The sequence below is a fragment of the Neovison vison genome, chromosome 7, assembly GCF_020171115.1.
Source record: "Neovison vison isolate M4711 chromosome 7, ASM_NN_V1, whole genome shotgun sequence".
Lineage (NCBI taxonomy): Eukaryota > Metazoa > Chordata > Mammalia > Carnivora > Mustelidae > Neogale > Neogale vison.
The window spans coordinates 172,373,909-172,401,484 of NC_058097.1; the positions used below are offsets into that span (position 1 = coordinate 172,373,909).

Genomic DNA, 27,576 nt, shown 5'->3' on the forward strand with positions numbered 1-27,576 from the left:
GAGATATTCTTTAGAGAGGCCAGCTTTTCTGAAAGTACCTGAGCTTTGTGGTTTGTAATGCATTAAATAATTAAGTTGTTTTCAGAACTGTTAAAAGATAAGGTACCTGGTGGATGATCAGCATCCCAGCTATTCTGAGCAAAACTAGTTTTATTCTGTCTTCTGGGATTCATAAACATGAAAATTGTTTCTAAATTAAATGCATCTATATTGTGATTGAAAGACATTTCACTATTCCAGATAAAATTTAAGAGATGAGTCTTGATTTTATGTTCGAATGAACATTATTATATCAAACAATTAAAGAAGTTGTTCTTTTGGTGTCTAGATACAATGATATGTGGAATGAATTTCCCGCCAGTTCTGCTTTTTAAGGTTTGAACATGGTTAATCAATATATTGGTTAGTGGTTGCCATGTATCTATTAAAGTAAAATACAATGCCTATAACCTTAGAATTATATGGAATGTATACAATTTTTTAAAAGATTTATTTATTTATTATTTTTTAGATGGATTGAGAGAGAGAGCACAGGGTGGCAGGGGCAAAAGGAGAGGAAAAAAGAGAATAAGCAGATGCCATGCTGAGTCTGCAGCCTAATGCAAGGCTTGATCTCAAGACCCTGAGAGCATAACCTGAGTTGAAATAAAGAGCCAGAGTCTTAACTGACAGAACTACCCAGGCACCCCTATACAACATTTTTTAAACAAGATTCAGAAGAGATTTCCATATTTCTCCATGCTTATCTATTACCATTTTGATCACTATTTTTCATTTGGCCTGGTAAAACTCATCATTAATAATTTAGAATTCATAGAATCATTAGATAATAAATTAGAATTCTAGTTAATATAGTTTGACTGAGAACACATTCACTCAGAAACAAAAGCTGTGAATAATGCCTAAGTTCACTTATTATAAAAACAACAACAAAAAAATATTGATTTTATTTGATAGTAAGGCAGCTGTCTCTCTGGGAGAGTTGAACATTTGTTTTGCTTAGACTTAGAACAATGGGTAACAGTAACAGTATCTGACAGGGTTCCACTTTCAGTCCATGCTGCTTTTAAAATATGAAAAACACGGTGACACCTGGGTGGCCTGATCATTTGGGCATCTGCCTCCCTTTGGGTCATGATCTCAGGTCCTGGGATCCAGCCCCGCATCAGGCTCTCTGCTCAGCGGCGAGTCTGCTTCTCCTTCTGCCTCTGTGATCCCACTCCCTTGTGATTGTTTCGTTCTCTCTAAAATAAATAAAATCTTAAATAAAAAATATGAAAAGCACGTAAAATGGATTAAAAAACTATCTTATTTTCTTTTATTTTTCCTACCAACCATTCATTAACTTCTAGGTCTTCTCACTGAAGGACTTTTGCCTTCACCTGGGACTAAATATGTTATTAGTACCATAACACTCAGATGACCCTTAATAATGGACTGGAGTGGATGGTATACTTCAAGCAAAGGAAAATGCAGAAGACAATTTGTATATGATTTTGTTTTAACCCAGTCCTTGTTTAAATTAATACAAAGATATCTGGAAACAGTGGGTCATAAATGAAGTGGGTATAAAGCAAAGGGCACACCATGCCTATTGCAGTTCTGCTGTAATTTTGCAATTACCTTCACCTCTAATAATTTTATTTGTTTTAAGTACTGGAGGGGAGAGGATGAGAAATGAAAACACGATTTCTTCTTGGCCTTATATCCTTGAGGTCAGCCTTACCTAGATACACAGGATTATGGATATTGCCTGCCTTCCTTTGTTCCTCTCACAAATACTTATTGATACCTACTATGTATCTGATTCTGGGTTAGATGTCTGGAATACTCTGAGGCAAAATGATGAAACAACAACAACAACAACAAAACCCTTACCTTGATACAGTTTTTACTCTAGTAGGACAAGGCAGACAGCAAACAAAAGATAATATATTGTTTAGTGTTATACAACATGGTAGAAGTTAGTAAGTGCCAAGAAAAATAGACTGGGGAAAGTGGGCTAAGGGTCTCAGGGAGAGGAGTTATATGATGTCATTTCTAATGTGGCAGATCACTTAGGTGCCTCAGCTGTAAGGTCAGGTAAGTCTTGCAAGGCAGGAATTTGGTGGAAAATTGACCAGTCTATAAAAAAATAGCATGGGTGGATGGGTGCAGCAAGGGGAGGGCCTTAAAGCGATTTTGATGAGCAAGTGATTAGTCTTGGTAAGTAAGCTCTTTCAGTGGGTTTACGGATTTATATCCTGTGAACAAGTATTCGGGGAGCAAGCAGCTCAGGAATTATTGTTTGGTTTAGTGTTGTTGAACATAAGTTTAGAAAATAGTACCTATTCTGAGTATCACTTAATATTGGAAGCTATGTTGGCTTCAGTACTTATGTTCAGACTTCGTGCCTTTATTTTTGAAATGGGAGTTGTAAGTATTAAATAAGATCGAACATGTAAGGTACTTAAGTCTGAGACTGATGTTGAATAAATATGTAACATATGCTAGCTGATATTATTTTTATAGGACCTTATTGAATAAAACATACACATTTTGATGCCAACATCAGAGAACCTGTTTCTGGTATGAAACTGTGTAATTTCAAATTCTGAACATCACTTGTTAGCTTGTCTCCCATTATAGATTGCAACTTTCTTTAATCATCTTTCCATGTCTTATAACTGGAATGTAAAACAACACATTTTTTTTTTTGCCTTGCTTTTGGATTGCCCATATCCAAACCAAAGTGACTGAAACCAAAATGTGTGTGCTTGTCTAACCTACGCTATTAACAAGCATTGTTTTATTTGCAGAATGACATGAATTACATAGCATCCAGTGGACTTCTGTTTAAAGATGGCAAAAAACGGATTGATTACATCCTGGTTTATAGGAAGTCAAATATACAATATGACAAAAGAAACACATTTGAAAAGAACCTCCGAGCAGAAGGCCTGATGTTGGAAAAGGAAGTAGGTGCTTTAATAACACTTCTTATGTGACATAATGGGCTAGAAGGGATATAATCTCTTATGTTTTAGCATGGGAAGCGTATGACACATGTTTCTATAAAATGCATAGTTATTTTCTCCCAAATGTAAAAGAAATACGTATGTATGGTCCCATTTAAATGTGTATTCCTTTTTTACTTACACATTTCCGTAAATTTAAATATTTTTCAAAGGGCATAACTATTTTTATGATTTCACAAATTGAAAAAGAAATCATTATACCTATATAAAGTACAAAACCTACGAAACGAAAAATGCTGAAAGAGTGCCAAGCCGTTAATGTCTGGGTTTTAATATTGGAACTGTAAATGAGTTCCTTCTCAGTCCTTTTTTTTTCCCCCCCTAATGCTTTTATTTTATTTCAGACCTTATTTTTTTTTAGGGCCATTTTAGGATCACGACAAAACCGAGAAGGTATAGAGATTTCCCATAGAGCTCCTGCTCCCACAGATTTTCTCCCATCATCAAGATCCCTGTACCAGAGTGATACCTTTGTTAGGATTAATGAACCTGCATGGGCTCATTATTATCACCCATAGTCCAATAGTGGTCACTCTTGACGTTGTACATGATATGGGTTCGGGTAAATGTACAATAACATGAATAACATGTATCTACCCTATGGTATAGTGCAAAGTATTTTCACTATCCTAAAAATCCTGTGTGTTCTGCCTGTGCCTCTCTCTGCCATGATCAGCTCCCGGCAACCACTGATCTTACCGTCTCCATAGTTTTACCTTTCCCAGAATGTCTGATAGTGGAATCATACAATTTATAGCCATTTCAGGCTTGATGTGTTCCACCGAGTCATATGTACTTAAGGTTGCTCCATGTCTTTTCATGGCTTTATAGATAATTTCATTTTAGTGCTGAATACTTTTCCATAATATAGATGTACCACAGTGTGTTTCTTCATTCACCTACTGAAGGACCTCTTGGTGGCTTCTAGGCTTTGACAGTTATGAATAAAGCTGCTTTAAACATCCTTGTGCAGGTTTTTGTGTGGACATAAGTTTTCAACTTTGGGTAAATACCAAGGAGTGGATTGCTGGATCATATGGTAAAAGTATGTTCATTTTTGTGAGAAGCCTTCACACCATCTTCCCAGATGGCTGTCCCATTTTACATTCATTCCCACTAGCAATGAATGAGAGTTCCCATTGCTCCAAGTCCGTACCAGCACTTGCTGCTGCCAGTATTCTGAATAGTGGCCATTCTAGTAGGATAGTAGATAGTGGTAGCTCATTTTTTTAATTTGCATTTTCCTGACATATGATGTACAGCATCTTTTCATGTGCTTATTTGTCATCTATATATCTTGTTTGGTGAGGTATCTGTTAAGGCCTTTCAGCTGTTTGTTTTCTTATTGTTAAGTTTTAAATTTTTTTTTAAATTTATTTGACAGACAGAGATCACAAGTAGGCAGAGAGGCAGGCAGAGAGAGAGAGAGGAAGGAAAGCAGGCTCCCTGCTGAGCAGAGAGCCCAATGCGGGGCTCAATCCCAGGACCCTGGGATCATGACCTGAGCCGAAAGCAGAGGTTTTAACCCACTGAGCCACCCAGGTGCACCATTCTTATTGTTAAGTTTTAAGAATTCTTTATATATTTTGGAATAATTGTTCTTTATCAGATGTGTCTGTTGCAAACATTTTTTTTTTAGTCTGTTGCTTGTTTTCTCCTTTCTTTTATTAAAAAATATTTTTATTTTTTTATAAACATATAATGTATTATTAGCCCTAGTAGTACAGGTCTCTGAATCGCCAGATTTACACACTTCACAGCACTCACCATAGCACATACCCTCCCCAATATCCATAACTCATTTCTTTTGACACTGTCTTTCACAGAGCAGAAATTTTTAATTTTAAGCAAGCCCAACTTATCAATTTTTTTCATGTGTATTCTTGGTGTTTTATTTTATTTATTTTTTTATTTATTTTTTAAATTTTTTAATCTTTTTTTATTGTCTTGTTAGTCACCATAAAATACATCATTCGTTTTTGATGCAGTGTTCCAAGAGTCAGTGTTTATGTGCAACACCTAGTGCTCCTTGCAATACGTGCCCTCCTTAATACCCACCACCAGGCTTAGCCTGGTGTTATATTTTAAAAAGCATCCTCATACCCAAGGTCATATAAATTTTCTCTTATTTTGTCTTTTAAGAGTTACATAGTTTTTCATTTTACATTTAGGTCTTGATCTATTTTTAGCGAATTTTCATGAAGGGTGTAAGGACTGTGTCTAGATTTGTTTAGATAGCTTTTGCATGTGGATGTCCAGTTGTTCCAGCATCATGTGTTTAAAAAACAGTTTTTGCTCCATTGTTTGACCTTTGATTCTCTGCAAAAGATTAGCTGGCTTTCATAAGTCATAGATATTTATGTGGGTCTATTTCTAGCCTCACTATACTGTTCCATTTTTCTACTTGCGTACTTATTCACTAATTCCACTACTGTAGTTATTTAGTAAGTCTTGAAGTCAGGTAGCGTCAGTCCTCCAAATATGTTATCCTCCTCCAAAATCGTGTTTGCTATTCTGTGTCTTTTTCTTCTCCATAATCTTTGTCAGTATCCACAAAATAACTTGCTGAAATTTTGATTGGCGTTGCACAAATATATAGATCAAGTTGAGATGAACTGACATCTTGACAATATCGTCTTCCTATCCATGAACATTAAATCTCTCTCCATTTATTTAGTTCCTTGGCCCCATTAAATAGAATTTTATAGTTGTCCTCATATAGATATTGTACATGTTTTCTTTATATTTATACCTAAGTAATTAGATCTTTGTGGTACTAATGTAAATGGTATTGTGTTTTTACTTTCAAATTCCATTGTTCATTCTGAAAGAAAGCAATAACTTGTATATATTAACCTTCTATCTTCAAAAATCCTATTGTAATTATTTATTGGTTCCAGGATTTGTTTTTGTTGTTATTGTTGATATGTTTGAAATTTTTACATGTCTCTGTCATCTTTGTCATCGAGAACAAGAGAGTTTTCTTTATTCCTCCCGAGTCTATGTACCATTTTTGTTCTTTTTATACCACACTGTTTTCGCTAGTACTTCCAGTATAATGTTGAAAGGGAGTAAACAGGTGCCTTTTTCCTGATCTTAGTAGGAAAGCTTCTAGTTTCTTACCATTAAGTATGTTAGCTGTAGGTGTTTTATAACTATTCTTTATCAAGTTGAGTAAGTTCAACTTTATTGCTAGTTTACTTAGTTTTTATCATAAATGGATATTGAATTTTGTCAAATGCTTTTTATGCATCTATTAATATATCATATGATTTTTCCTTTTCAGCCTGTTGATATGATGGATCACATTAGTTGATTTTCAAATATTGAAACGGCCTTGCATACTTAAGATAGATCCCAATTGGTTGTGGTATATAATCCTTCTTATACATTGTTAGATTCTATTTCCTAATAGTTTGTGACAAATTTTTGTGTCTATGTTCATGACAGATATCGGTCTGTAGTTTTTGTTTGTTTGTTTGTTTTTTTCTTGGAGTGCCTTTGTGTGATTTTAATAATAGTGTAGTGCTGGCCTCATAAAATGAGTTAGGATGTTTCCCCTCCACTTCTGTACTCTGAAAGACATTATAGAAAAGTGGCACAATTTCTCTGCTTGGTAGAAACCATCAGTGTACCTATCTGGGCCTGGTGCTTTTTCTTTTGGAAAGTTATTAATTAATGATTCTGTTTCTTTAATAGATACAGACCCATTCAGATTGTGTACTTTTTGTGTGTGAATTTTGGAAGATTGTGTCTTTAAAAAAACTGGCCCATTTCATCTAGGTTATCATATGTGAGCATAGAGTGAACCATAATATTCCTTTATTAACCTTTTAATTTTCATGGGCTCTGTAGTCAAGTCCTCTCTTTCATTTCTGAAAGAAATGTGTCTTCTCTATTTTTCTTAGTAAGCTGTCTAGAGGCTTAATGATTTATTGATCTGTTCAGAAAACAAATATTTCACCAATTTTTCTGTTTTTTTTTTCTGTTCCCAATTTTACTGGTTTATCCACTAATTCTTTTTTATTGAAGTATTGTTGACATAATGTTATGATATGATATGCTCTAATTCTTGTTCTTTTTTTCTACTTATTTTGATTTTAATTTTCTCTTTTTTTTCTAGTTTCTTAAGGTAGAAACTGAGATTATTGACTTTAAGTCTTCCTTCTTTTTTTAAATACATGCAGTCAATGCTATAAATTTACCCCTAAGCACAACTTTCACTGTATTTAAATTTTAGATAGTTTAAATACTGATAAATTGTGTTTGCACTTGCACATAGCAGGAAAATATTTTTTCTCTGGAGATTTCATTTTTGCCCTATGTGTCATTTGGAAGTGTGTTATTTAATCTACATATATTTTGAGATTTTCCAGTTATCTTTCTGTTATTGATTTCTAGTTTAATTCCATTGTGGTCTGAAAGCAGACATTGTAACATGATCTCTACTCTTTTAAATTTGTTAAGATATGTTCTATGGCCCAGAATATAATTTATCTTCTGAATGGTCCATGTGAGTTTGAGAAAAATGTGTATTCTGCTGTAAATGAAGTAATTTATAGATGTCAATTATATCTACTTGATCAATGGTGTTTGTGAGTTCAACGATTTTCTTACTGGTTTTCTGCCCGTTGGGTTTGTCTAATTCTGATATAGGATTGTTAAAGTCTCCATCTGTGACAGGGGATTCATTTGTTTCTCCTTGCAGTTCTGTCAGTTTTTGCCTGACACAGTTTGACATTCTTATGAAGTGTATCACATTAAAGGTTGTTATGTCTTCTTGGAGAATTGGCTCCTTTTATCATTATGAGATGGCCTTCTTTATCTCTGACAACTGTTTTTCCTTGAGTGATTGTTTTAAAGTGTTTTTTAAAGAATGTTATTTTTTTTCTACTGAAACAATAAAACTATCAATGTCCATTAAAAAAATAGATAGAAACATATCTTTCACACTCCTTTTATCAAAAACAAAAACAAAAACCTCTTGCCATTTTAGTCAAGCCTCTCAAGTCCTAAAAAAAAATCCATTATACACATAATTATCACATTACAAAAGAAAAAAATCTTAATGTGAAAAACAAAGTATAAAAATGTACAAAGAAAGAAGTCAAAGTTTACATCTACTATCTCCCAAACCATGTCCTTTTCTTTATTAATAGCCCTATTAATACCTTGATTTTATTCTGCTACGTGTCTCTCAGGATATTTTCTATGTATATATAAAATGTGTACATTTTTTAGAAAAAAATAGTCATTTTATACGTACTAGTCTACTACTCCAATCTGTCATTTAACAATGTACTATGAATATCTTAAATTGCCATTATATTTTGATCCAGCTCATCTTTTTTGTAAGGTGTATAGTGTTACAACTTGGGAATTTAATTAGCCGTTCCCTTATTCGAAGAAAATTTTTAAGTTAAGTTTTTGAGGGGCCTCTAAATTACTACAAGTGTGATTCAGCTACTTTTCTAAAAAATGGGACAGACAAAGTGAAAATTGTTGATGATTTCTTTGATTAAATATCTAAGTAATTTGCTAATCAGTGTCAGTGAAATAGAATGCTCACCGGTACTTACATATGATATGGGAGCCTCCTCCCCTTTTTTCCCACAGGACAGCTCCTGTTATTAGTTTTCTAAGAAACACATAAGGATATACTGAATTATAATTTGAGGAGGCCCTAGAAAACTGATGTGTTTATATTTATTAGCACTTTTAAAATATATATAAAATAACATTACAATGCCTTGACTCTTTACAAGGTAAGGATTTATTCACACACTGTCTAGTGCTATAGAATTGATCAAGTTGAGTTCTGGTCTCAATTTCTGTTGACTCCTTTAATTGTGTTTCCCTTTTTTGTTTTTTTTCTGGGAATTTTAATCCAGAACATCCATATCATTAGAGTAATTCAACCAACAAGTATTTATTACAAAAGTCTTATGAACTCAGTCTTGTGATGAGATTTTATTTCCCCATGATTTCTCCTCCATATAATCAATCATTTCCTCATCTGTTCCCAGAGCAATTTATACATATATCCCATTATAATATTGTTAGTTATTTTGCTTACATATCTCCAATTATTTATTAATTCAGCAAATAATCTTACCACATACTACTCAAGCTACTGGGGATCCAATTAGTAAGTAGACTTTCATGGACACTACATAGGAGTCAGTCTTTCACAATTTCAATCTGTGATAAGTGACCCCTCCCCCCCAAAAAAAGTAATCCTAGAAAGATTTATATCAAGGGCAGTGATCTAGTCTGGAGGGTGAGGGAACACTAGAGGAAGGGAAGAAGTGAAATTAAAAAAATAATCTTTGAAGTTTAAAAATGGATAATACCTAAAATAAGTCAAATAAAATGGCGGGACATGGTTTTCAGTACTGACTACACATTCTAATCACCTGGGGATCTCTTAATCTATTAATGCCAAACCCCATCATCATAGGAATCAATTGATTATCTTAATGGTAGCGGGAGGAAGGACCCTGGCATTTTTTAATACCAGAATAAAAGGGTACTAGATGAGTATGGAAAGAATGGTGAGGGCTAAATAATTACACCTAGTAGTATAAGACTTTTGATGACTTTCTTAAGAAAAATGGGGAACTACTGAAAAAATTTAAGCAGGGCAAGATCATGACCATATTTGTTTTCTAAGAAGATACCTTGGAATCCTGAAAAGAGGATAGATTTGAAGAGTAGGACTAAATGCACAGATATCGTGGATGGCATTAGAGAGGGAGGAGGAAGATATGGATCTGATAAATATTTAAGTTAAAATGTAGATACTTGGTTTGGTTATGGTAGGAAAAGAAAGGAAGATCTCAAGGGTAATTTAGGATCGTGGCTTGAGCGATTTCTTTATTCATTCAAGGAGCATTAATGAAGTACTTAAAATATACTATATTCTGGAGATAAATGGGAATCAAGATAGATAAAAATGGGTAACGTTCTCATAGGAGAGAAACCATAAATCAACAAGAAAAACTGCATAATGAGAAATGTTGTGCAGTTATTAAAACAGAATAATTTATTAAAGTTTTTTTTTTTAAATTTTATTTATTTTAGAGAAAGAGAACTAGCAGGAGTTTGTATGTGTGGGGGGAGGGTCGGAGGAAGAGGAAGGAAGAGAATCTCAAGCAAACTCCCCACTGAGCATGCAGTCTAAGAAGGGGCTTGATCTTACACCCATGGTGATCATGATCTGAGCTGAAATCAGGAGTCAGATCCTTAACTGACTGAGCCACCCAGGTGCCCCTAAAACAGAATAATTTATATAGGGAATGTGGCTAGGTAGTTATGTATGCATGTGTGATTCAAAAGTGTTATAAATGAAAAGGAGTCCATCATGGGAAGATTAGGGAACAGAATACTATTGGCAGAAAGAATAGCCAGTAGAAAACTACCTTTGACAAGAAGAGAGCAAATTTGGGGAGAAAGTGGAGTGGGATTATGGGAAAAAAGATCGTAAGCTAGTAATTAAGGGACCTTTGAGAAATATAAGTAGAAAATGTTTGAAGTTTGTGTTAGAGCCCACTGAGGAGTGTGGGCTGAAAGTTAATGCTTTTGTCTTTAGTACATAGATGGTAATATAAGTCACGTATTAGGATGAAGCCACTAGAGAGAAGAAAAGAAAATGCATCTAGGGGCGAGCCTGTAAAATGTAGGAGAGGAAAGTAGACATTTGAAGGAGTTGGAGGTAGATGGAAGAGGCAGAGAAGAGGAGTCACAAGGAAAAGGCACTAGCAGGGTAACGTACCGCTGAGCAGTCTAGTAAGACAAGAAGGAGGCTCGTTCCATTGGAGGTTGAGAAAATCTTTGGTGAAAGCAAGGAGAATCATCTCTCTGAGGAGACAGACGTGCAAGCAAGATGGACGTAGTTTGAAGAGTGGAAAAGCAGAGACAGCAGCAAACGTTACACCCTGTGGATGGGAGGATGAAAAGCAGTAGCCAGAGATGGGCAAGAGCTCTTAGGAGGTTTCATTCTCTCCTTCTTTCTTTTTTCTTATATGAGATGCTTAAATGGTGATGGGAAAGAAGGGTGAGGAGAGGGTGAAAAGAGGGAGTGGAGGGAAAAGAAAGGGCTTGTGATACGAGGATAGAGAAAAGGAAATTATGAACATGTCAGCAAGTATCAGACTTGTTAGCTGAAAAATAGGAATATCCCTCAGGGAACAAGTTCCCAGTTTTTAAATTTACATTCACCAGAACTAAGCCTTGAGTCTGGCAGAGGACAGGTTTCAAATCCTCATTGTATCACACGTTCACATGGACAATTTCTAGACGATCACATCATCAATAGTTAGGGATTCATATTGGAAGGCCATATGAATGAAGAGGTAGATGATCTGTAACTGTGCTTGTGTTCCAAGTACACTTTCAGGTTGTATGAGCAATTTGTCTTCTTAGACCTGTTCTTTTTCAACTACCACATTCTGTTTTCTTTCAGCTCTCTGCCACTGGCTCGCAGAGAGTGACTTTGTAAAAACTCAAGTTTTTAAATTCCTTCTCTCAAGAGTAAATATTCTACTTCTTGGGAATTTTGGATGGAATAATTAAATAATAATGTGAAGTGTGAAGGCGGTGGGTGTTTTGTTCCATCCAAAAAGGCTGCCTTCATTAGAGCTAACAGAATAGCGGCAGATTGGGAGCTTTTGATTCCAAGGGGGAAAGTAATCTTTCTCCCCGACAACACCGTCCCTTCACCAACCCCCTGCTCAGTAGCTGCGAGAACATGAAACTACTTTTGTTTTGTTTTAAGTAGAGGTATAACAAAAGGGAAATTAAGTTGAGGAAGTTATAAAAGAAGACAGTTCATGCTGCTTGAAAAAGATCTATATATATTTAAAGTTAAGACATACAAAATTAGAAATGTTCTAGCTGTATGTGCACTTAGCTTGACATTTCACTCCTTGATGGTAGAATTAATGTAGAAACATCTTTCTAAAGCATCTCTTTTATTTAAGTGTATTAGATATTTTCACATCTTAAAGGTTGACAGGAATGAATTAATAATCAGTGCTATGCCAGCTATTCATGATGCTAATTTGAATTTTGACATAGTGCCTCTTCCAGAATAATTCTGGTTTATTTGCATTCTTGTTTCCATCATCTCTTGGTGAGGTACAAGTTACATAGGACGTGTACTTAAAATAAGTTAACTCACTCATTCATCCATTCAACAAATGTTTAGTGAGTGACTGCTCTGTGCCCAGCATGGAACTCAGTGCTTAGTAAACATAAATGAATAAAATGAAGATCGCTTCTTCCATGGCACTAACATAAATAAATAGGTTCACATATTAGAAGATAATAAATACAACAAGGAAAAGAATAGAGAAGGTGAGAAAGATGGGACAAGGACAAGCAAGTTGTAACAAGTGACCGGAAGATAAGAAGTAGAATGAGTGAGGGGTAAGGTAGTAGGAGACAGTGATTAGCAAGATATTGAGCATGAGATTATAAAAGGCTGTGTAGGTCACTGAAAACACTTTGGCTTTCACTCTGAATGTGAAAGGGTTCTGAGAAATTATATGATCTGAGTTCTATTTTAAAGAGTTACTCTGGCTCTTATGCTATGAATACATTATTGGGGGCAAGAATGTGAGCAGAGACTCTGTTGGACAGCACTGTAGGAATCTAAGCCAGAGATGATGATGGTTTAGATCAGGGGGGGAGCTGTGGGGAAGAGGAGAGTGATCGACTCTGGTTGTACATACTGTAAGGTAAAACAAATCAGGACACCCCTGGTAGAATAGAACCCAAGCTCTCCTGCTGTGGGAGTTAAACCTTCTAAGACCTCTCCTAAAACATGTGTCATTCACACCTTCTTCATGCCACAACTGTACTCTGGCAACCAACATGCCTAGGCTTCAGGAACCATGATGCTCTGAATGAGAATGAGATCTCCATTCACACTAGATTAAGGTCCAGCTCCTGAAAGACCTGAAAGGTGAGAAAGATGGGACAAGGACAAGCAAGTTGTAACAAGTGACTGAAAGATAAGAAGTAGAATGAGTGAGGGGTAAGGTAGTAGGAGAAAGTGATTAGCAAGATATTGAGCATGAGTTTATAAAAGGCTGTGTAGGTCACTTGTCCCAGGAACTGTGTGTTCCACAATAGAGATTCCTACTTTCAAACTCACCATCGGAGGGAATGTAATGTTCAAACATCAATGCATTTCTCAAGGGCTTGTTACTCAGTCTTTTTTTTTTTTTTTTTTTTTTTTAAAGATTTTATTTATTTATTTGAGAGAGACAGTGAGAGAGAGCATGAGCGAGGAGAAGGTCAGAGAGCGAAGCAGACTCCCCATGGAGCTGGGAGCCTGATGTGGGACTCGATCCCGGGACTCCAGGATCACGCCCTGAGCCGAAGGCAGTCGTCCAACCAACTGCGCCACCCAGGCGTCCCTTGTTACTCAGTCTTAAATCATTCCACGCGTAGAATGTGTCAGTCTGGTATAGATTGGTTTTTGTCTGTGTCTAGATTCATTCATTTCACAGAGGCCTCTCCTCCAGAATCTGAGAAAAATTAATACTTGATTTGTTTTCTGTAATCTTGAGGGTGTCATTTTCTCTCTCTTTATAGCTGCTAAAAAAAGAGCCCACTTCTCCCTAGGAACTAGCTATAACATACAGATATAGGAGTGCTCCCTTCGGCAGCACATATACTAAAAAATAGGATAATTTAAATACACGTAAAGGAAGAGTCATTCTCCAAAGAGACCCTAGTCCACAGAAATACAGTTATATTACAATTATATCCAGTTTATATTACCAGAAAAATATTTAATTCTTTAATCACTTGATTCTAGTTACTCTAGAATTTCCCCCAAATATAGGTTGTTGCTGATTTTATAATTGTATAATTCAAGAGACCTATTATTGAAGGCTTACACAACTAAAGGATAAAGAATTACAGAGAAAAAAGAGAAAGAGCATGTGAGAGAAAGACTCTAGTGAAGTTTTGAAATTAGCTATTATTTTGGCTCACATCTGATTAAAGAAGCATGCTCTTGACAGAGAATGAGCAATTCTGGATATCCTGTTATACTTGAGTACTTTCTGTGTCCAGCCTCTCATAACACTCCTAACAGCTCTGTGAGTTAGGATCATTGTCTCCAGTTCTCAGGAGAGAAAGTAGGATCAGAGAGAGAAGGTAATTTCCCCAAGCTCACAGAGCTAAGTAAATGGTAAAGATGGAATTTGTGCTTAAGTCTTTGTGATTCCAAACACTTTGTTCTACTATACCATGTGATTTTTTTTTTTTTTCTAAGTAGGCAGTTAGGATTGAAGAACTTTAAGTTGTGCCTAGTAAGTGAAAAGGCAAGTTGGTCTAACACCAGTAGCCAGCACCATAATTTCAAAAGAAAGATCTTTGTTATCAGTTTGAATATAAGAACTTTTGTATGACTAAAGCAGGAAAAACTATAATAAAACATGACATTCTTCTTTCACTTGCCTCAGTGAAGGAGTCACTTAAATGCTTATGCTTTGTATATTTTAGAAAGATTTTCTTGATCTATCACTCCTACACAGAAACCTTTCTCTTTTTTTTATTGAATTCAATTTCGTTAACATGTAGTGCAGTATTAGTTTCAGGGGTAGAATTTAGTGATTCATTAGTTGCATGTAACATCCAGGGCTCATTATATTAAGTGCCCTCCTTAATACCCATCACCCAATTACCCATCCCCCCACCAACAACCTTCAGTTTGTTCCCTGTAGTTAAGAGTCTCTTCGGGTTTGCCTCTCTCTCTGTTTTTATCTTATTGTATTTTTTCCTTCTCTTCCCCGATGTTATCTGTTTTGTTTCTTCATTTCCACGTGAGTGAAAATATATGGTATTTGTCCTTCCCTGACTGACTTATTTCTCTTAGCATAATACCCTCCAGTTCCATCCACATCATTGCAAATGGCAAGATTTCATTGTTCTTAATGGATGGGTAATATCCCATTATATATGTATACCACATCTTCTTTATCCATTCTTCTATCAGTGGACATCGGGACTCGTCCCATAGTATGGTTGTTGTGGACATTGCTGCTATAAACATTGGGGTGCATGTGGTCTAAATTCAAAGGCCTGTTAATATTTAACATATACTGTGTCATTGTTAATTTAATTCCCACATTTTTTACCTGTAGTTTAAAACAAGCATATTCAAAGTAGGAAAGCTCTTTGGAAATTATACTTATATGAAAGCATGTTTTGCTATTTTTCCCATGATGATTTGCAAAATATGAGTACCTCAATAAACTCTCAAGAAAAAAATAATCCATGGCCCCAAATTTTGGAAATTTAATTTACTTTTTCACCTTCTTGGATATTTTTAGCAAGTACACACATATTAAAGTGTCTCACAAGTCCTCTAGCGAGAAATCCAAAATTTTATTGACCATGGAATATCTTGCTTCTTTTTTCATTGTACTCTGGGAAATAAACTTTAGCAAATGCTGTTCAATGAAAGTGCCTGTCCTATGGCAATGATGCCCCTTATATCTGAGTATCAGTCAGATGATTGCCCCATGGTTTTCTAAGAATACTCTTTAAATATTGGTGATACATACTTGAAATATTGTTCTGCAAACATATGAAATCAGCCACACCTAAAATATAAGATATATATATACATATATATGTATATATATAATATATATTATATTTATTATATATAATGTATATAATAAAATCTTAAAATAAATATGTTTTAAGATTTTATTTATTTATTTGACACAGAGAGAGAGATCACAAATAGGAGAGAGGCAGGCAGAGAAAGAGGGAGAAGGAGGCTCTCTGTTGAGCAGAGAGCCTGATGTGGGGCTTGATCCCAGGACTCTGAGATCATGACCTGGGCCAAAGGCAAAGGCCTAACCCACTGAGCCACCCAGGCACCCCCAGGGCTATATTTTGGATATAATGTATTGATTATAAATTTATGAATATATTAATGTGTGGACATAAAACTGTACAGTTTAATTATAAAATATATGTGATTTTAATTAAAATGATAAGTTTCTTTCATACTTCTGAGCTTTTAAGATGATTATGTTTCTTGAGAAGTTCCAGCTATCTGAAATTTAAATGAACAGTGCTAATCAAATAGAGTCCAGTTGTGTCTAACCTAGCAATCTTGCTAAGTGAAAGCAAAACACAATTGTTTCTTTTTTTTTTTTTTAAAGATTTTATTTATTTATTTGACAGAGAGAGATTACAAGTAGGCAGAGAGGCAGGCAGAGAGAGAGAGGAGGAAGCAGGCTCCCCGCTGAGCAGAGAGCCCGACGCGGGACTCGATCCCAGGACCCTGAGATCATGACCCGAGCCGAAGGCAGCGGCCCAACCCATTTCTTTATATATTAGCATCAATAACCACCTGAAGGGTAAACTCTGTGGAATTCACTCCTAGAACAGTCACATTCATCCTTCTTGCTATGTGGGCCTCAGATAGTACAGGACCTTGAGAAAATAACTGCCTAGGCTTTAGGGGCACTGGGTGGCTCAGTGGGTTAAGCCACTGCCTTTGCCTCAGGTCATGATCCCAGGGTCCTGGGATCGGGCCCCACATTGGGCTCTCTGCTCAGCAGGGAGCCTGCTTCCTCCTCTCTCTCTCTCTCTGCCTCTCTGCCTACTTGTGATCTCTGTCTGTCAAATGGATAAATAAAATCTTAAAAAAAAAAATAATAACTGTCTAGGCTTAAAAAAAAAAAAAAAAGAATATGACCATGAATGATATGTAAGGCCAAACTAGTCAATTATATAGTTACCTATTTTAGCCTAGTGGGACACATCTAAGAATCCTGATAATTATCTGGTTCAAAATGCAGCTGCAGGGTGCTCTGGGTGGCTCAGTGGGTTAAGCCTCTGCCTTCTGCTCAGGTCGTGCTCTCCGCTCAGCAGAGAGCCTGATCCATCCCACACACACACTTGTGATCTCTCTCTCTCTGTCAGATAAATAAATAAAATATTTTTTGAAAATGCAGCTGACTATCTATTAGTAGTATGAACAAAATATTCAGAACAATGGAATCCAATTCTGGGAATTCTTAAGAATTAGAATTTTGTTAAAAGCCCCATTAATAATTTTAGTGCACAATTGATTCTGCTTAAAAACCTTTTGTGTGGATCAAAGACACTTCAATTCTTCTGGACTAAAAGGTTAAAGTAAGTGTGCAAATTTGACAGCTCTGTAGGGTCATGAATTTGTATGATTTATGCTCCATTTTTTCTCCCAGGATTTTCTTAGGACCTAGCCGTTATTAGTTACTCAATAAAATCTGCTAGAAGAGTAAGTGAATGAATCAATGAATGATTAGTGGTAGCTGTGAGTGTTTTCTGTTCCCTCTGAGCAGAATGATGATAAAGTTTCCAATAAGAATAACTTTAGATTCCTAACTGGCTCGTGATTTTTCTGGTTGGGTATTCCGGATCTTGATAACAGTCAATATAAGAAAAATCATTCTTATATGCAATGGCATTATTACATTTTTATGAAGGTTTTTCTGCATTATACATTTTTATTCATATAAATCCTGATTAAATCAGTGACAATGATTTATGTGGTGACAAGGTGACCGTGTTCTTTCTTTTCAAATCAAATTGTGGCACAATATCATCAACTTTGATTCTAGATAATAATAACTGCCTTTCTCTCCTTTGCAGCCAGCTGTCGCAAACCCTGATATCATGTTTATTAAAATTCATATTCCATGGGATACGCTGTGCAAGTATGCAGAAAGGCTAAATATCAGGATGCCCTTCAGGTACTTCCAAATTTTACTTCACTCTATCTCAATGTATCTCAAAGATTATTCTGTTCTTTGCAAAATTTAGAGAAACAAATGTTAATTAACTCTTTCTACAGAGCTTTTTCTTCCAAATATTAGAATATCTTGGACACTTTTTTTTTCCCTCCTCATATGTTTGCCAAATGTGATAAAATTTATGGTCCCTTGGATGTTTTATAACATTTCTAGGTGGACTGGCCTAGAGGGAGGGAAAAATGGTTGTTTTCAGAGTTTGACTTCCTGTTTCCAAGGTCCGTCTCAGTTCTTATTTCATATGGGTGGGTATAAACTCTCACGGCTTTTGTGGAAGGCAGGATGTATATGTAGCATCCATTTGTAAGCAGAGAGAGTGTTTCTCTTGGTCTAGCAGTTAGCAAGAATCATTCCTTGCAGTTCAACCACGTAATCTCTTAGATCTGTCCTCAATCTCAGAGGATACATGGGAATGAGTCCGACATTTAACTGACTGCACCACTCACGTGCCTCCCTATAACATGTCTTTTAAAATAATGTTTACAATTGCTACATTACTAAAACTGATGGAAAATGTCATTGAAATTCTCATGATATAATAATATAAATATTAGAACTAATATGCAACATTTTTCAGAAATGTATCAAAGGAATACTAGTTCCACAGGTTCTTAAGAGAAAAATATCCTGTGAGCAAATATGTTTCTGAATTTCTGAGTTGAACAGTAAGTTTACTTACTGTAGGAATTTTTAGAGAAGTGGCTCTCATTCTGCCTGTAGAGTGCATTACAATCACCTGAGACACTTAGTAAACATGAGGTTCCTGGAGCCCTCCTCCCAGGGATTATGGCATACAAATTCTAGAACAGAAGGTATATACATTTTTAACAAGCATCCCACAGGATTCCGATGCAGATGGCAAAGAAGTATTGTCTTAGCAATTTTAATATTTTAGTAATTCTGACCATTTTTATACATTTCAAGAGTTGGTTTTACAAAACACCCTTTCCATTTGAGGATAGGATTTTTTAAAAAAATCTTAATATGTAGGTGTTCTTGGGAAAACAGTTTGACAAATACTGGAACACAGTGTTTTCTTGGAACATTTTCCAGATCAGTTTAAATAATAGATGTAACATTAACTCCTTAATAACTAACTACTCATTTATTTATTAGGTGCACATGAAATTTGGCATAGCCATTGCCTCATAAAAAGAGAATGCTATACAAGCATAAACCAAGTGGCAGAGTGTTTTTATGAAGGCTGATTCAGTTTCCAATTGTCAACGGTTATCAAATTTAAGAACATATATCCTGCCTTAAAATTAAAATATACAACAACAAAGAACTTAAATAAGAAAAAACAGATATCTCTTTTTAGGACAAGAATTTTTAAAAGATTTATGCATAAGAAAGCTTATACATGCTTGGTTATCCCACAAATGTATTCAGTTTTAAAACCTACGTATTGTATTTCACAAAGAAAACCTACAAATGTATACAGAAAAGATTATTAGCGTTATAACTTACCATACAATAAGGAGAAATAATTGTTTGAACAGAAATCTTAAGCATTTTATTTAAATTCTCTACTTAAATATATGTATAGAACTTTATACTAAATCTTCTAGCTCTTTCCTTTTCTATTTTTCCAAAGTAAATATGGCCTATGTATTAGACTTGATGTTTCAGAAACTACCCAAGAAAATTTCAGAGGATGAAAATAGTTCAAATTTTCTTATTTTTCTTCTATCAGTGAGGACTTAGCTTGTGTCTTCCACATTCCAGAAATATTAAGGCCTGCTTTCGTTATTTTTCTTTTGCTTCAAAGGTAGTTCCTATTCATTCTTACCCCTTTCGTAATAAAAGAGTCAAACATATTTTAAGATGATTTGGTCATCCCCTCCCTTCTCAGTTTGAGTTCCTTAATAGGATTCTTAATCTTCTCCCACAAATATTTTAAACATAGCAGATTGGGGGGAGGGGATATTTTTAAACCATTAAGAATAATTTTTTCATCACAATTGGGATTAAATTTAGATCACTTTTCTATGCAAAGAACACTTCACTCAAAAATAAAGTAACTTAGAAACAGCCAGGGAGCCCAACATATGAAATACGTAAAACTGGAGCTATTCTCCCTGACAAGGTGAGGACCCAGGGTTCCACCCGGGTGACTGCCCATCCCCCTTGGCCCTGCAGGCATCTCCACTTGTGACCACAGGGATGAGTGGAACTGGTTTGGAAAACCGTGCTTCCCATCATTATTTACTTACAGTTTTGAGTGGATGTTCTAAATAGCTGGGTAGGTAGATCGGGAGATAGATGCTGCCTTGATGCAAGGTATAAAAAGTCATAGAATCGTTCAAATGAAAAATTAGGGGGAAAATAAAGAAAGCTCTGTCTGTGAACAATATGTAGTTAATAAAGTACAGGGTGGAGGATTATGGGTAGAAAATTATTTGGTCCTGCTGGTTCACTTATGAAGAAGAATTAAGGAAAAGAGCAAGTTATTATTGACGTCATGGATTAAAAATACACTTAGGGGGAAAAAACAAAATCTCCCCCAACCCAGAAAACTTCACAAAAGTGTAAGAGAAAGAAAATGCTTATATTATTGCCTAATGTTAAATCAAAATGTGACGTACATCACAGGCAGTTTGCTTAGTGATTGCAAAGACAGAAAGAAATCTCACCCTTTAATATAGCCATACAGATAGACAATAACCAGTCCTCAAGCAAGAGGACCCAAAGCACTAATTTTCACACATAGTTCATCGTGAATTTAACTGATAAAGAGTGTTAGTTAGGAAAAGTGAGTCTCTTCATTTTTATTTGCTTTTATAATATTACTCTGAAAAGTGTATATATATGCATCCTTTGTGGCTTTCTTCCTTTGTTTTTTCCTTATTGTCCCCAAAACACTTCAAAGATTAAAAAAAAAAAAGTTAATGAGAAATTTCAAACTGGCAGCAATAAAAGTAAATGGAGACTAGTATTAAATCTAAATGTCCCCTTGCAATATTCCTTACTGTATCTGTGGTTGATAATAATAATTTTTATCTCCTCTATATAACATTTCTATTTTTTTTTGGTGCAAAAATCTTTTTTAAACTAATTTCTACACTTGTAGCTTTAAAAAAATAATTCCTCATTTAGCAAATGCTAAGTGCAAAGTGATCTCAGGCACTGAAGGAAATAAATGCAACTGTAAATTAAACAAAGACTCATTCATTTACTCATCAGCTATCTGAGCACCTGCTATTTATCAAACAGTGAGCCAAATATACAGCATGCATACAAAGTCAAATGAAATAAAACCACTACTTTCAAGAGGCTCAGTGTCCTGTAGAAGATAGTCTATTATCAGTTATATAATGATGATGAAATAGTGCAAGACAATCTGTGTAGAGGCAGTTCAGAAAGAAGATGGGTTATATTCCAATGGGGATGGAATTATGTATGCACATGAATTTTCTGTATATTTGAAAAAATGAAGGGGAAGATATTTAAATGAGTTTAGGATAGACATGGCAAGACTTGAAATTTCATATTTGAATTTAGTATTGAGGTATGTCAAGGACAACTGAAAAAATATATCTTTTTTAGCAGTAAAACTAGTGTTTGCCATAAAATATGGTAGTTCAGGTTTTCAAGTTTTCTAAGCAGTTAATAACACAGTTAGGACCAAATATCGATTGTCCTGACTCAGCTCTGCTTTTTAGATGCCACAGAGGGAGGAATTTACTGATCCTCTGAAATGGGTTTTGTTGGGTGGGGGAAAAAAGGCATTTTAGAAAGCCTTGACTGAGATTTCTGAGCTCCAAAATGAGGACCTGGTAAGAATCTTTAAGGAGATGAATTATCCTCTGTCACAAACTTCTGGATTCTCTGAAATCAGACATGCTACACACCTACTTAACACACTCAATGTTTTTCATCCATTGTTTTTTATCCAAAAACCTTAGAGTCAGTGGTAAGACGCCTCATTATCTGTGCCTTCTTCACCATCCCTGCCAGCTCTTTTATCACTGTGCTCAACTTGCAATTTTATACTCCAGAGACCACCAAAGTAACTGCAGTTTCCTGAATCTGAAAATACTTAGTGTTGCTCCTATAACCCCATGTCACATGCTGCTGCCTCTATCAAGAATACTGTGTCCTACGTACTTTATTCAGAGGACGACTCCCACTCATACCTCAAGATTCAACACAGATAATACATGCTCTGGGAAGGTTTTCCTGACTCCTTTCTCCTTCATCTACAAAAACTAATTGAGATACCGTCCTAGGTCCTTCCTTAGCACTATCTGTTTTCCTGCATTATCACAATTTATTATAACTATCACTTGTCTCCCCAACTGTAAAGGAGACTCTGAGGGAGATGCCCTCACTTTTTCCTCTACATTTTTAATGGTTATACCTTAACGTAGCTCGCAGAATAGCTCCGTACTGCATATGTGTTTAGATAGAAATATAAATAAATGGATGGATGGATGGAAGAATGGATCAGTTCATATAAGCAAATGATCCAGTTAATATGCATTGGGTAGCAGAAGACAGACTCAAAAAATGGAATTAAAAGTCAAATATTCAGAAGTGATCTATTAATTTATCAAAGTTTTTTTTAAATTTTATTTTATTTTTTCAGTGTTCCAAGATTCATTGTTTATGCACCATATCCAGTATCAAAATTTTTTGTTATTAGAGACTTAAAATCTGAAATTAAGACAACATACATTCAGAAGTCTTACTATCATATTGTCTTATTTCTTGTCTTAGGTATGTGGAAGTTGGAGAGTTAATATACTCAGTATGATTGAATGTTGTCACTCACTGGTTTCTCTTTTTTTCACATGACTGTTTTCACCTGTTCCTATTATTTTTCAGGAAAAAGTGCTACTACACTGACAGGAGGAACAAATCAATGGGCAGGTCAGTGGGTGATGCGTAATTTGTTTGTAACAACTTGTCATTTGGCAAAAAGCAAGAAAAATAAAACATTCAATTACCCATATCAGCAGTTGTAAATTTTAGGAATAAAAACTTTGTTGATTTGTTCAAATATTTCCAAAATGACTTATGCCAAATTTAACAATGTTTATTTTATTTTATTTTATTTTAAGATTTTATTTATTTATTTGACAGAGAGAAATCACAAGTAGGCAGAGAGGCAGGCAGAGAGAGAGAGAGGGAAGCAGGCTCCCTGCTGAGCAGAGAGCCTGATGCGGGACTCGATCCCAGGACCCTGAGACCATGACCCGAGCCGAAGGCAGCGGCCTAACCCACTGAGCCACCCAGGCGCCCCCAAATTTAACAATGTTTAAAATCAGATCATCTCTCTTTTTTTTTTTTTTTCTATTTACCATTGCCATTCCTGCAATGCTCTTTTTGTTTTGTTTTGTTTTGTTTTTTAAGATTTTATTTATTTATTTGTCAGGGAGAGAGCACACAAGGCAGGGGGAGCAGCAGGCTGAGAGGCCAAGCAAGGAGCCCATAGTGGGGCTTAATCCCAGGACCCAGGGATCATGACCTGAGCTGAAGGCAGATGCTTAGCCTATGGAGCCATTCAGATGTCCCAGCAATCATCTTGATAAAATGTTGTGAGAAGGGGATTTTAATTACAAGTTAGCGTCTCAGGAGATTTTAATTAAAAAACAGTTATAAAATCAGGATTGATGGGCAAATGATGACCCACTGCAGTCCTAGAAGAGCAGACATGGCAGAAACCTCTGGATCATTCAGTCCAGATCTCTTGTTTGACAGAGGTGGTCAAGGACAGAAAGAAGCTCTCCCACCGGAATCACCTTGGCCTGTTTGACTGAGGAAAATGAGCTTCCATTCAAAAATAGATGCTAAAAACAAAAGGCTTCTTATACTCAGGTGTTTTTCTGTTCATTGCAAAAGAATCATTTAATGAAAACAAAATGTGATAGAGTACACTCTATGGAATGTAGGATGTTACATACAGAATGACACAAAACTGGAATCCTATAGAGTGAACATCAGAGCACTTTAGGAAACGAGTCCATAAGTCGAGTTCTTTACCACAGAAAGTGGTATAATATAATATAATATAATATAATATAATATAATATAATATAATTAGAGCTTTAGGAAAATTTTTCATTTTAGGAGAGGAGAATGTTGTTCTCTCTTAAACATTAAATTTAGATGTGGTAGGTACAGGCAACAAGAAAAGTAAATAATCAGTGGGGGGTGGGGGTGGGACTTGAAGTTAGAATGAATAATAAAGAAATTAGTACTTAAAAATCTCTTTAAAATACTAAAATTATTAATGATGCTCCTCTGCCAGGTCAGAATCCTCGGCTTGTTGGGTTAGCATGCTCAGATTTAAAATGAACTTTTATCATTCCCCTTGGGCATATTTGTTCCTAGTCTGTATAGCAGATTCCCAAAATTATTTTTTATAATAAAGTAAGAGTCACTGGAAATCAAATATATGAATTTACAACTGCGGAGGGTTTTGTTTGTTCTTCTCTGCATGTGCCTGTATTATATTTGATGTGTTGATAAAATGTCTTTGGATTAGATTCAGTGAGCTCTATAGAATTAGTGAGAGTTTGCTACTGTATAATTAGTGGGTTTTCTGATAAACAAGCATCTTTCTTTCAGAGACCAACAGAGGGTAAAATCCTGTATATTAAAATAGCAACAAATTTCTACATTATATAATTTAGTTTTAGTATGCACTTGTGTTTAGAATGCATGATAAACGTGTCTAAGGAAAAACATTTTTAATAGTGGAAAAAGTGTGAGTTTTTTTTTTTTTCTATTTTGGTCAAACTTTAAAGTAGGCTGGAAAAATAAATACTGTATTATGTATCATATGTTTTATTATCTGTTGTGTTTATTACTATTTTTTGTTTAATTCCATGTAATGAAAATTTAATTATATGTTCCAAATAATTATTAAAATATTTTAAACTTTATTACAGCCTACCTTTTTACAATTTACGTATTACAAATAGTTTCTTTGTTCCTTGACTTTCTGGATGCGTATGGAGAGGATACCAAATACCTGGGAAGGGCATTTACAGGAGTATATGACATATTAAACTGAGAAAAAGGATGTCATGTTATTTGCTTGAGTTTAGACTTTCACTTAGGGAAATAACTGATTTTGATTCTTTCTTTAAACTTTAATTTTGGAGAAAGTTTAAGTGTCCCCCAGTGTGTGTATGTGTGTGTGGTGACCATCGTTGTTATAAAATTTTAAAAACCTAATTTGTAGGCAATTGGCAAGAGAGAAATGAAAATCAATTATGTGCACTTAGATTCCACTTGTGCTTTTCCTTTCTTGAAGTGGGAAAGATGTTTTGTGCGTAGGTATCTTGGGCAGTAAACGTTAGGTGATGAATAATGTACGGGCAATTATCCAGCATTTGAAGACTGTCATTTCTTCTGGCAGGTTGATAGGAAATGGCTATGGTTTTATTGTTGCTGCTGTTTATCACTTGTTTACAAAGCACTTTCATATTCGGTTATCAAAACATCTTCAAAATGACCGTTTGGGGAGGCAGACCAAAGAGTAACTAGTTTTGCAGATCTGGGAGAAAAAGTGACCATTATTACCACTCTCTCTACTAACCCCATGCCTCCTCCCCCAGAGTTCACAGGGTAGAGCTGATGCTCTGACCAAAAATACAGATTTTTTTTCTATTTCCATAGAATTCTCTGCTTTCCATTGATTTTAGCCAAGGAACTTAAAACCCCCTTGAAGTCATTTTCACAATATTACATGAAATCTTGAGTCTGCAAGATGGCCAAGGTGAGAAAGATTTGGTAGAGTGTAAATACTGCATTAGATCATGTTCTTGACCTGTTGGTGAGACCGGTAGTAGTAAACAGAGTAGTAATACTCTCTTTCCTTATTATTACCATAACTGGGTTCTTAGCACTATGGATGTAGGCATTACGTATTTAATTCTCCAAATATCTCTTCCCTTAAGAGATGAGAAAATTGGATAAGAATCAAGGAAGTTGAGTAATAATCTAGAACTTTACATCCCATGATTTCAGTCCAGGCCTGATCTGGACTGACCAGGCCTGAGCACATTACACTATCAGAATCATTTACTTCTTCATAGAAAGAGTATATGAAAAGTCTACATTATAATATTATTTATGTCTATAAAAAATGAGAGTGGTCTGAAGGCCCTTCTGTTTCATTAATGTCTTTAAAATTCACCTCCCCATCTTCTATGTTTGTATGTTGTCAGAGATAGGCCCTCAGGAACTGTGGTTCATCAACATTTCCTAGGTGCAGTCAGAAGGTATCCTTTTCTTTGATTCTTCTGACACCTAGTAAGGTAGGACAGATAGAATCACAGACAAAATCACTTCCCCTCTCTCCAGACAAAGAACCTAAAAGAACCTAAAGCTCAAAGTTTGAAAATGTTTGCTTCAGTTTCAGTAACCGGCAAATTCAGTCCCGGAAGACTCCTCCTCCACCTCCTCCCTCCCCTGTGTTCCTCACTGTGCCAACTTTAAAAAGCTGGAGTAATGGCTCTATAATCCATTAAGTGATTTATAAATATCTGTGCACTAGTTGCTGAAATACAGAGATACTCTGTTATTTCAGAGGCTTTCGTTATGTGAGAAGAAGCAAAATGAACACCTCAGATATTGCCCATTTATTATTTTAGACTAGAAAGAAATGCTTAATCCTTCTAAAACCAAAAGTGACTTGAGGTTTAAAGGTCCAGACTCTCTGCATGCTGAACTTTACATCAGGAATTCATTGTTATTTCGAAGTATGCATCGTAATTTTACCATAATAGACTTGAGTGGAATAGTTCTTAAGATACACTATTAGCTGCCTCCACATTGCTATACTAAATTTTTAAAAAATTTACACAGCATTGGACAAACAGATATTAGGATGCATTGTACTTGTCTAGGAAACTGTCCTATTCTACTTTGAATCTTACTATTGTGGAAGAGGCCAAAAATTGACAAAGATAGAACCTCATAAATAGTGTGTAAATATTGCAGTTCTTTTAAGTAAACACAATTGTTATTATAGTCACTTGGAATTAGGTTTTCAGAATCAATCTCTGGATTCAATATCTTTTTCTTTTACTTGCTTTTCTTTGTAAAGTAAATACGATTCCAATCAATATATATACATAAGAACTGGGTGATGACTGTTATCTAAAGTTGCGACCAAAGACTCCTAATGTAAGATTTCCTGAAACAGTATCTTAATGTCATATATCTGGTGTCTGTAGTAAACCCATTACCCAAAGTGCGCCCAATGTATAGCAGCATGGACATCCCCTAGGAGCTGGGTACAAATGCAGAATATTAGCTGGTTAGGAATGCAGTAGGGCCACCCTGGGTCAAGTTTAAAATAAGGCACCAGGGGTGCCTGGGTGGCTCAGTTAGTTAAGCACCCAACTCTTGATTTCAGTTCAGGTCATGATCCCGGGGTTGTGAGATAGAGCTCAGTGTGGAGCCTGCTTGGGATTCTGTCCCTCCCTTTCCTTCTGCTTCTCCCCTTTTGAAAATAAATAAATAAATAAATCTTCTAAAAAATGAAATAAGACACCAACTTAGAAATCTCTAACAAAGTCACTTTTTAAAAAATAGGAAATAGAGGCAAGAAGTTAAATAACATCTATCAGTTCACACAGCCACTGTGGTGCCAAGTTGCCTTTGAACTGGGTTTTTTGTTTCTGGGTTTGTTTTTTGTTTTTTGTTTTAAGATTTTATTTATTTATTTGACAGAGAGAGAGACAGTGAGAGAAGGAACACAAGCAGGG

At 35.4% G+C, this 27,576-nt stretch overlaps 1 protein-coding gene across 6 annotated transcripts in view; it reads left to right on the forward strand.

The window, feature by feature from the left end:
- ANO3 (anoctamin 3) overlaps positions 1 to 27,576 on the forward strand; it is a 420,117-nt gene that overhangs the window by 287,689 nt on the left and 104,852 nt on the right. For all 6 annotated transcript variants that reach the window (XM_044258975.1, XM_044258976.1, XM_044258977.1 and 3 more), the window contains 3 exons: positions 2,799 to 2,957; positions 17,691 to 17,791; positions 22,679 to 22,723. In XM_044258975.1, the coding sequence (XP_044114910.1) occupies positions 2,799 to 2,957; positions 17,691 to 17,791; positions 22,679 to 22,723 (305 nt within the window). The remainder of the gene's footprint in view (positions 1 to 2,798; positions 2,958 to 17,690; positions 17,792 to 22,678; positions 22,724 to 27,576) is intronic.